Raw genomic sequence first — 12362 nt, forward strand, 5'->3', positions numbered from 1 at the left:
CTCTAGCCTTTAAATAGACCCCTTTTAGACCAGTTGATCTGCCGCCTCTCTTTTCTGCTCTGCCCCCCTCTCCTGCGTAGAGAGGTTATCAGGTGACCACGAATCAGCTTCCATGGAGGACGCGCTAGCTGTTCCAAGTTGAAACCGGGGGTGACATTTTTGCATCAGTCGGTGATGTCTCTGCTCTCCGGCTTGTCTCCATGCAAGATGACCCCCTGCTGGCCCCACTATGGACTGGACTCTCACTATTATGTTAGATCCACTATGGACTGGACTCTCACTATTATGTTAGATCCACTATGGACTGGACTCTCACTATTATGTTAGATCCACTATGGACTGGACTCTCACACTATTATGTTAGATCCACTATGGACTGGACTCTCACTATTATGTTGGATCCACTATGGACTGGACTCTCACTATTATGTTAGATCCACTATGGACTGGACTCTCACTATTATGTTGGATCCACTATGGACTGGACTCTCGCTATTATGTTAGATCCACTATGGACTGGACTCTCACTATTATGTTAGATCCACTATGGACTGGACTCTCACACTATTATGTTAGATCCACTATGGACTGGACTCTCACTATTATGTTAGATCCACTATGGACTGGACTCTCACACTATTATGTTAGATCCACTATGGACTGGACTCTCACTATTATGTTAGATCCACTATGGACTGGACTCTCACACTATTATGTTAGATCCACTATGGACTGGACTCTCACTATTATGTTAGATCCACTATGGAATGGACTTTCACTATTATGTTAAAAACACTATGGACTGGACTTTCACAATATTATGTTAGATTCACTATGGACTGGACTCTCACAATATTATGTTAGATCCACTATTGACTGACTCTCACAATATTATGTTAGATCCACTATGGACTGGACTCTCACAATATCAACTAGATCCACTATGGACTGGACTCTCACACTTTTATGTTAGATCCACTATGGACTGGACTCTCACAATATCAGCTAGATCCACCATGGACTGGACTCTCACACTATTAACTAGATCCACTATGGACCGGACTCTCACACTATTAACTAGATCCACTATGGACCGGACTCTCACACTATTAACTAGATCCACAATGGACTGGACTCTCACATTATTTACTGTCCACTCGGCATCCATTGCACGGGGCACCCGGGGGTCAGGGGGGTGTCCACACATCTGCAGTCCCCTCAAACAGACAGTTCCTTGGACTTCATGCTTGGTTGGTGCTCTGCCATGCACTGCCAAGTGTGGATGCACTGCAAATGTAGCTTACCACCACCACATGCAAGCTTGTGGTTTTCCCAAAGTTAAAGGCCTACTGAAAGCCACTACTACCGACCACGCAGTCTGATAGTTTATATATCAATGATGAAATCTTAACATTGCAACACATGCCAATACGGCATGTTAGATTACTAAAGTGCAATTTTAAATTTTGTGCGAAATATTCTGCTGAAAACGTCTCGGTATGATGACGCCTGCGCGTGACATCACGGATTGTAGAGGACATTTTGGGACAGCATTGTGGCCAGCTATTAAGTCGTCTGTTTTCATCGCTAAATTCTGCGGTATGCTGGACATCTGTGTTGGTGAATCTTTTGCAATTTGTTCAATGAACAATGGAGACAGCAAAGAAGAAAGCTGTAGGTGGGAAGCGGTGTATTTCGGCCGGCTGCAGCAACACAAACACAGCCGATGTTTCATTGTTTACATTCCCGAAAGATGACAGTCAAGCTTTACCATTGGCCTGTAGAGAACTGGGACAACAGAGACTCTTACCAGGAGGACTTTGAGTTGGATGCGCAGACGCGGTACCGTGAGTACGTACGCAGCTGCGGCTTCCAAACATTTGATCGCTTGCCCGTCCGTGCGTGCCGCTATGTGCATGTCACGTACGTAACTTTGGGGAAATATATGTGCTGTATGAACTTTGGGGAGGTGAACGGTACTTTGGGCTGTGGGATTGAGTGTGTTGTGCGGGTGTTTGAGTTGTATTGGCGGGTTATATGGACGGGAGGGGGGAGGTGTTTGTTATGCGGGATTAATTTGTGGCATATTAAATATAAGCCTGGTTGTGTTGTGGCTAATAGAGTATATATATGTCTTGTGTTTATTTACTGTTTTAGTCATTCCCAGCTGAATATCAGGTCCCACCCGCCTCTCACAGCATCTTCCCTATCTGAATCGCTTCCACTGCCCTCTAGTCTTTCACTCTCACATTCCTCATCCACAAATCTTTCATCCTCGCTCAAATTAATGGGGAAAGCGTCGCTTTCTCGGTCCGAATCGCTCTCGCTGCTGGTGGCCATGATTGTAAACAATGTGCAGATGTGAGGAGCTCCACAACCTGTGACGTCACGCTACTTCCGATACAGGCAAGGCTTATTTATCAGCGACCAAAAGTTGCAAACTTTATCGTCTATGTTCTCTACTAAATCCTTTCAGCAAAAATATGGCAATATCGCGAAATGATCAAGTATGACACATAGAATGGACCTGCTATCCCTGTTTAAATAAGAAAATCGCATTTCAGTAGGCCTTTAAGTGCTTTGAGACATCTTTCATTCAGTCATTGCATAGGTCTGATGTGACAAGCCCACATGTATTGGTCACGTGTGAGGCTCAGAAACATTCATAAATCAGGCGCAGCATTGTATTGGGCGCAAGGTTGAAAGCGTGGGAAAAAATTAGCAGCTTATACTCCTGAAATGATGGTACATACATTAGAAACTATTATAGAGAACAACATGGCAACAAGCTACGCCATGACAACAACATGGCAGAAAAGTACAACAAAGCAGAAGGGTACAACATGACAACAACATAGCAGAAAGATACACCAAAGCAGAAGGGTACAACATGACAACAACATGGCAGAAAGATACAACAAAGCAGAAGGGTACAACATGACAACAACATAGCAGAAAGATACAACAAAGCAGAAGGGTACAACATGACAACAACATAGCAGAAAGATACAACAAAGCAGAAGGGTACAACATGCCAACAACATGGCAGAAAGATACAACAAAGCAGAAGGGTACAACATGACAACAACATGGCAGAAAGATACAACAAAGCAGAAGGGTACAACATGACAACAACTTAGCAGAAAGATACAACAAAGCAGAAGGGTACAACATGACAAAAACATGGCAGAAAGATACAACAAAGCAGAAGGGTACAACATGACAACAACATAGCAGAAAGATACACCAAAGCAGAAGGGTACAACATAGCAGAAAGGTACAACATGACAACAACATGGCGGAAAAGTACATCATGACAACAACATGGCAGAAAGGGGCAACGTGGCAGAAAAGTACAACATGGCAACATACAGTAGCAGAAAGGTACAACATGACCAAAACATGGCAGAAAGGTACAACCATAACAAGGTACAACATGGCAGAAAGGGACAACATGACCACTGTATGTCTGAAAGGTACAACATGACCACAACATGGCACAAAGGGACAACATGCCAACAACATGGCACAAAGGTGCAACATAACAACATGGCACAAAGGTGCAACATAACAACATGGCAGAAAGGGACAACATAACAACATGGCAGAAAGGGACTACATGACCACATGGCAGAAAGGGACTACATGACCACATGGCAGAAATGTACAACATAGAAGAAAAGTACAACATGACTACAACAGAGCAGAAAGGTACAACATGGCCGAAATGTACAACATGACAACGACATACAGTAGCAGAAAGATACAACATGACACAGAAAGGGACAACATGGCATAAAGGTACAACATGATCACTACATGGCAGAAAGGTACAACATGACAACAACAAAGCAGAAGGGTATCAATCAATCAATCAATCAATGTTTATTTATATAGCCCTAAATCACAAGTGTCTCAAAGGGCTGCACAAGCCGCAGCGACATCCTCGGTACAGAGCCACACCATGACAACAACATAGCAGAAAGGTACAACATGACAAAAACATGGCGGCAGAACGGTACACCGTGACAACAACATGGCAGAAAAGTACAACATAACAACAACATAGCAGAAAGATACAACAAAGCAGAAGGGAACAAAATGACAACAACACAGCAGAAAAGTAAAACATGACAACATAGCAGAAAGGTACAACATAGCAGAAAGGTACATCATGGCAACAACTTGGCAGAAAGTACACCATGGCAACAACATACAGTAGGAGAAAGGTACAACATAACAACATGGCAGAAAGGTACATCATGACAACAACATGGCAGAATGGTACAACATGGCAGAAAAGTACAACGTGACAACATACAGTAGCAGAAAGGTACAACATAACAACAAGGGACAACATGACTACAACATGGCAGAAAAGTACAATGTGACAACATACAGTAGCAGAAAGGTACAACATAACAACAAGGGACAACATGACTACAACATGGCAGAAAAGTACAATGTGACAACATACAGTAGCAGAAAGGTACAACATAACAACAAGGGACAACATGACCACAACGTGGCAAAAAAGTACAACATGACCACAACATAGCAGAAAGGTACAACATGGCAGAAACTATGAATGTTATTTCTTTAATATCAACGAATATTATGAATTCATGTCAATGAATGTTATTTAAACTCAGTGGTTGATCAGTCAGCTGGGATAGGCTCCACCCCCTTGGAACTTTGCTATGATCTAATTGGCTGATTGTGGCTGACATGTGACCTGCTTGGCAGGAGTTGGCCTTTGACCCCTACGAGACGTACGCTCAGGACATCCTGCGCTCCGGCTTCCACCAACACTTCCTGAGTCAGGTCACCAAGCCGGGGCTGCCTTCCACCTGCAGGTGAGCGAGCTGTGACCTGCGACCTGTGACCTGTGACCTGTGCATGCGTGAAGATGATGACGTCTCCTCCTGTCCACAGTCCATCTGTCAAGGCTTCAAGGAGGCCGTCCAATACGTCCTACCTCGACTGCTGCTCACACCTGTCTACTACTGTCTGCACCTCTTTGACATCATCAAGGTAACACACCTGTGGCCGCCCCCACACACCTGGGGCCCCCATCACCATGTGTGTCTCCATAGCAACTGGAGGAGAAGAGCGAGGACGAGGAGGACAAGGAGTGTCTGAAGCAGGCCATCACTGCTCTGCTCAACCTGCAGAGCAGCATGGAGAGGATCTGCTCTCGCAGCCTGGCCAAGAGGAGGCTCAGGTCCGTATGACTCCGCCCATCCTCTCTGCCGGCGCACCAAAATAGAGCGGGTGCTTTGAGGTCGTAGGTCGTGCGGGCGGGCGGGGGTGAGGAGGAAGTGGCGTCAGGCCCGAGGGAGGTGCTGCTCATTGTTCCGAGAGGCAGAAAGAAAAGCGGTGCGAGCGAGGAAGCGACTCGGAGCTGAAAGTGCGAGGCGGTGTGGCCGCCCGAGACGCGACAGCGACTGACAGCAGGATGTGAGGACGTAAGTCGGCTCGTCTGGGTCCAACACGCGTGACGCATACCTCAGGGGTTTATGTGATTAGCGGTGCCCACTGGCCTCGGCTCAAACCATCGCTTTTTTGTCCCCGTGTCTCGCTCTGACCAATCACGGCGCTCTCTGGTCACATGACCCCCTCAAGATAGATGTTGCTAATCCCGTTTTAATGGCTGCCACCATGGTGGGCGACACTAACAGCCCCCCGGTGCATATCAAATCAAGCACTTTCTGTGAGGAGACTTTTGCGTATGAGCACGCCAAACTAAAACTTCTTTATTAAAATTCTGCCATCACTTTGTTTCCCTTCATCTCACTCCTGTGCCGCTGTGACATGATGGTGAGAGTATAGCTGTGTTACATATGACGACATATCCGGTTTCTTCTTGGCGCTCCAGCAGCTGGAGTGTAGCATCAACACTAGTGAGAGAGTGTAGAGTTTGATCAGAAAATGTGGTATTGCTGTTCTGGTCTGGGTCGTTCAAGTAGAGGGATGGGAAAGAGCTTTCATAGAGTCCCCAAAGAAGTGGTTCATAAAGTCAGGAAAAAAAGATGTCTCCTAAAAATATCACTTGTGGTGCAATACAGTCGGCCCATGCTCGTGTCTGCAGTGATCACTCTGTAAAATGTTTGTCTGTGCATGCAATCCGGTTTGTTGTCTACTATATTAGCAGTGTTTGAGAGCAGAACTAAACGTAGAGACAGGACATTAGTTTGTGTTCTTTTGTGGTTGCTATGCCTAAATATACACTACCGTTCAAAAGTTTGGGGTCACATTGAAATGTCCTTATTTTTGAAGGAAAAGCACTGTACTTTTCAATGAAGATAACTTTAAACTAGTCTTAACTTTAAAGAAATACACTCTATACATTGCTAATGTGGTAAATGACTATTCTAGCTGCAAATGTCTGGTTTTTGGTGCAATATCTACATAGGTGTATAGAGGCCCATTTCCAGTGTTCTAATGGTACAATGTGTTTGCTCATTGGCTCAGAAGGCTAATTGATGATTAGAAAACCCTTGTGCCATCATGTTCACACATCTGAAAACAGTTTAGCTCGTTACAGAAGCTACAAAACTGACCTTCCTTTGAGCAGATTGAGTTTCTGGAGCATCACATTTGTGGGGTCAATTAAACGCTCAAAATGGCCAGAAAAAGAGAACTTTCATCTGAAACTTGACAGTCTATTCTTGTTCTTAGAAATGAAGGCTATTCCACAAAATTGTTTGGGTGACCCCAAACTTTTGAACGGTAGTGTAACTGGAAGAGCAAATGAACTAAGGTCATGTTAAGTCCGAGTCATAAATATTGTCATTGTTGGTGCAATCCACCATATTTTCATTAAACATTTTCATAGCAAACTAAAAGCTTAGTTGTGGTTGTGCAGGAAAGTCAAGTGCTTTATTCAACATGGATGACCACATTATAGCGTCTTTGCTAATATTTGTTAGCATGAAGAAAATATCCTTCATAGTATTAATAAAGTAGATGAATAAATCCCAAAAGCATTTACTGAATCAATCAATCAATCAATTCATTTTATTGTCATTGTCACAATAACACTTAAAGGCCTACTGAAATGAATTTGTTTTATTTAAACAGGAATAGCAGATCCATTCTATGTGTCATACTTGATCATTTCGCAATATTGCCATATTTTTGCTGAAAGGATTTAGTAGAGAAAATCGACGATAAAGTTCGCAACTTTTGCTCGCTGATAAAAAAAAGCCTTGCCTGTACCGGAAGTAGCGTGACGTCACAGGAGCTAGTATTCCTCACAATTCCCCGTTGTTTACAATGGAGCGAGAGAGATTCGGACCGAGAAAGCGACGATTACCCCATTAATTTGAGCGAGGATGAAAGATTCGTGGATGAGGAACGTTAGAGTGAATGACGAGAGAGGCAGTGAAGGACGTATCTTTTTTCGCTCTGACCGTAACTTAGGTACAAGCTGGCTCATTGGATTCCACACTCTCTCCTTTTTCTATTGTGGATCACGGATTTGTATTTTAAACCACCTCGGATACTATATTACCCACATATGCGGTCCTCTCCAAGGTTTCTCATAGTCATTCACCGACGTCCCACTGGGGTGAGTTTTTCCTTGCCCGTATGTGGGCTCTGTACCGAGGATGTCGTTGTGGCTTGTGCAGCCCTTTGAGACACTTGTGATTTAGGGCTATATAAATAAACATTGATTGATTGAAAATGAGAGTCGAGAATGCGAAATGGACATTCACAGTGACTTTTATCTCCACGACAATACATCGGTGAAACACTTAGCTACTGAGCTAACGTGATAGCATCGTTCTCAAACGCAGATAGAAACAAAATAAATAAATCCCTGACTGGAAGGATAGACAGAAGGTCAACAATACTATTAAACCATGGACATGTAACTACACGGTTAATAATTCCCAGCCTGGCAAAGCTTAACAATGCTTTTGCTAACGACGCTGAAGCTAACTTAGCAACCGGACCTCACAGAGCTATGATAAAAACATTAGCGCTTCACCTACGCCAGCCAGCCCTCATCTGCTCATCAACACCCGTGCTCACCTGCGTTCCAGTGATCAACGGCGCGACAAAGGACTTCACCCGATCATCCGTGCGGTTGGCAGCTAGCATCGGCTAGGCGTCTGCTATCCAAGTAAGTAGTCCTTGTTGTGTTGCTACAGCCAGCCGCTAATACACCGATCCCACCTACAACGTTCTTCTTTGCAGCCTCCATTGTTCATTAAACAAATTGCAAAATATTCACTAACGCAGATGTCCAGAATACTGTGGAATTATGAGATGAAAACAGAGCTATTTTGTATTGAATTCAACGGGCTCCGAATACTTCCGTTGCCGTCGTGACGTCACACGCATACGTCATATCCAAAGGAGTTTTTCAACCGGAAGTTTAGCGGGAAATTTAAAATTGCACTTTATAAGTTAACCCGGCCGTATTGGCATGTGTTGCAATGTTAAGATTTCATCATTGATATATAAACTATCAGACTGCGTGGTCGGTAGTAGTGGCTTTCAGTAGGCCTTTAAATGCTGATGGCTAGCGACCAAGCAGTCTGATAGTTTATATATCAATGATGAAATCTTAACATTGCAACACATGCCAATACGGCCGGGTTAACTTATAAAGTGCAATTTTAAATTTCCCGCTAAACTTCCGGTTGAAAACGTCTATGTATGATGACGTATGCGCGTGACGTCAATCGTTGAAACGGAAGTATTGGTACACCATTGTATCCAATACAAACAGCTCTGTTTTCATCTCAAAATTCCACAGTATTCTGGACATCTGTGTTGGTGAATCTTTTGCAATTTGTTTAATGAACAATGAAGACTGCAAAGAAGAAAGCTGTAGGTGGGATCGGTATATTAGCGGCTGACTACAGCAACACAACCAGGAGGACTTTGAGATGGATAGCAGACGCGCTAACCGCCGACCTCACCTTGACTTCCTCCGTCTCTGGGCCGCCGACCGCATCTTTGATCGGGTGAAGTCTTTCGTCGCTCCGTCGATCGTTGGAACGCAGGTGAGCATGGGTGTTGATGAGCAGATGAGGGCTGGCTGGCGTAGATAGATAGCTAATGTTTTTGGCATAGCTCTGTGAGGTCCCGTTGCTAAGTTAGCTTCAATGGCATCGTTAGCAACAGCATTGTTAAGCTTCGCCAGCCTGGAAAGCATTAACCGTGTAGTTACATGTCCATGGTTTAATAGTATTGTTGATCTTCTGTCTATCCTTCCAGCAAGGGGTTTATTTATTTTGTTTCTATCTGCATTTAAGCCCGATGCTATCACGTTAGCTCCGTAGCTAAAGTGTTTCGCCGATGTATTGTCGTGGAGATAAAAGTCACTGTGAATGTCCATTTCGCGTTCTCGACTCTGATTTTCAAGAGGATATAGTATCCGAGGTGGTTTAAAATACAAATCTGTGATCCACAATAGAAAAAGGAGAACGTGTGGAATCCAATGAACCCTTGTACCTAAGTTACGGTCAGAGCGAAAAAAGATACGTCCTGTACTGCACTCTAGTCCTTCGCTGTCACGTTCCTCATCCACAAATCTTTCATCCTCGCTCAAATTAATGGGGTAATTGTCGCTTTCTCTGTCCGAATCTCTCTCGCTGCATTTAAAACAATAGGAAAATGTGAGCAGCTCTTCCTCTTGTGACGTCACGCTACTTCCGGTAGGGGCAAGGCTTTTTTTTTATCAGAGACCAAAAGTTGCAAACTTTATCGTCGTTGTTCTCTACTAAATCATTTCAGCAAAAATATGGCAATATCGCAAAATTATCAAGTATGACACATAGAATGGATCTGCTATCCCCGTTTAAATTTAAAAAAATAATTTCAGTAGGCCTTTAAGTCATACATGTCAACGAGATTTTGTTTGGGCTTCGTCTAGCGGCGTAGAAACTGCATTGAAGTGCAGGTTGACAATAGTTTACATTTTAGCATTGTCAAGAAGATGGCGAATAGAGAGGCGTGCGGGTGGGAACAGTCAGATGTCTGATGGGTGTTACGTTGATGTTGCAGCAATGCAATGTCCAGAGCACAATTATTGAGGTGGTGAAGAGTGAGGTAATAAGATGGTCCGGGGAAGCAAAGGGGCAGGCTGTTCATTTAGCAGTCTCACAGCCTGGGGGTACAGACTGTGAGACATTCTGGTGGTCCTGGCATGAATCCATCTATACCTCCTTCCAGAGGGTAGCAGGTTGAAGAGGCCATGTGCTGGGTGATGTCTGTTTTTCAGGATGTTGCATACTCGCTTTAAGCAGCGAGCTGTGTACATGGCACTCATCTCTGGGAGTATCGTCCTTGTCATTTTCCCTGCCGCTTTAACCACTCGCTGGAGGGCCTGTTGGTTGGCTTTAGTGCAGCTAGCAAACCACACTAAAAAGCCGTAAGTGAGGACACTGCTGATGGCACAGTTGTAAAAGTATACCATTGATTTCTGCGGAATGTTTGCACATTTTAGTTTCCTTAGAAAGAAAAGACGTTGTTGGGCCTTTCCGACTGTAGAAGCAGTGTTAATGTCCCAGCATAGATCTTCTGTTATGTTCACCCCTAAACATTTGAATTGTTTGACCCTTTCTACGACATTGTTATTAATTAAAAGTGGAGGGTGTTTTTTCTGCCCTTTTCTGCGGAAGTCTACAATTAGTTCTTTGGTTTTGTTAGTGTTAAGAACCTAGTTGTAGTTAGCACACCATGAAGCCAGCTGTTGGACCTCTGCACTGTATGCTGTCTCATCATTGTTACTGATGAGCCCAAGTACCGTGGTGTCGTCGGCATATTTGACAGTGAGATTGGATGTTGAAGAGGCTATGCAGTCATGTGTGAAGAGGGTGAAGAGCACAGGGCTTAGCACAAAACCCTGTGGGGCACCGGTGTTGATGGTGAGCGTGGCAGAAATGTGCTCGCCTATTTTCACGTACTGTGTGCGGTTAGTTAAAAAGTCCAAAATCCAGTTGCAGAGGAAGGTATTCAAACCAAGGTTGTGAAGCTTAGATCTGAGTCTGTTTGGCCTTATTGTGTTAAATGCTGAGCTGAAATGGACAAAGAGCAGTCTTGCATAAGTGTTCCTAAGCTCAAGATGTTTCAAGAGTCTATAGAGTATAATAGCAATGGTGTCTTCGGTCAATCGGTTCTCCCGGTACGCGAACTGATATGGGTCAAGGGATGGTGGTATTGCCTTTTTAAATACGTTTCAATATCAGTCTCTCCGTGCATGGAGGTGAGTGCTACACGTCTGTAGTCATTTAGGCATGAGATGTTTGGGGATGGGAATGATTGTAGCGGTTTTAAAACAGGCAGGGACCCAGGATGTAGACAGTGACAGATTAAAAATGGAAACAAATACATCCATCAGTTCTGAATCTTGATATTGCTAGCAAACATTGCTGAACAACATCTACAGCTAAATAATGAGACAAAATATCAACTTCTCAGCAACATGAATTGTAGATGAGACTAATATTTGTAGCAGGAAATCAACTTTTTCTCATTAGCGTCACGATCACAGCAGCACTCGTTATGTCAATCAAATACGTTACTTAGCGACCAATAAATCCAACTTTGTCTTTCACTTTTTGATGTTTCATTTGTGGAGCCGTCAGATGTAAACACATGATGTGCTCCAATCTTTTCTTCTCTAAATCTTTGTCAGTGTCAAGTAAAGTCAGGTCGTAGCCAACAGTAACGTCTTGGTGGTGATGAATGTTTTAAATCTTTTAAAATTGTATTTTACTCAAGAGTGTATGAATCCACTACATCCCATTTTAATTGCTTTTATATTTGCCTCTAAACCTTTCAAAGTACGCCCAAATCTGCACTGATGCAGGTAAATAAACACTAGTCTCATGGGACTCGATACCATCACCTGAAACAAGGACGTACCTCTAGGTCACGTGACTGCAATACCGCACAGAGATAATGTTTATTAAGTGTGTGTTCATTTAGACAAGAGGTCTAAACACAGAGATAATGTTTATTAAGTGTGTGTTCATTTAGACAAGAGGTCTAAACACAAATATAATGTTTATTAAGTGTGTGTTCATGTGTACAAGAGGTCTAATCACAGATATAATGTTTATTAAGTGTGTGTTCATGTGGACAAGAGGTCTAAACACAGATATAATGTTTATTAAGTGTGTGTTCATGTGGACAAGAGGTCTAAACACAGAGATAATGTTTAAGTGTGTGTTCATGTGGACAAGAGGTCTAAACACAGAGATAATGTTTATTAAGTGTGTGTTCATGTGGACAAGAGGTCTAAACACGGATATGTTTATTAAGTGTGTGTTCATGTGGACAAGAGGTCTAAACACGGATATGTTTATTAAGTGTGTGTTCATGTGGACAAGAGGTCTAAA

General features: G+C 43.4%; 1 protein-coding gene across 1 annotated transcript in view; it reads left to right on the plus strand.

Moving 5' to 3' along the window:
* LOC133639625 (son of sevenless homolog 1-like) overlaps positions 1 to 12362 on the plus strand; it is a 51728-nt gene that overhangs the window by 7079 nt on the left and 32287 nt on the right. The window contains 4 exon segments of the mRNA XM_062033095.1: positions 4747 to 4837; positions 4840 to 4856; positions 4936 to 5034; positions 5097 to 5224. Coding sequence (XP_061889079.1) covers positions 4747 to 4837; positions 4840 to 4856; positions 4936 to 5034; positions 5097 to 5224 — 335 coding nt within the window.

This window comes from Entelurus aequoreus, linkage group LG22 (assembly GCF_033978785.1).
Source record: "Entelurus aequoreus isolate RoL-2023_Sb linkage group LG22, RoL_Eaeq_v1.1, whole genome shotgun sequence".
NCBI classification, from domain to species: Eukaryota; Metazoa; Chordata; class Actinopteri; order Syngnathiformes; family Syngnathidae; genus Entelurus; species Entelurus aequoreus.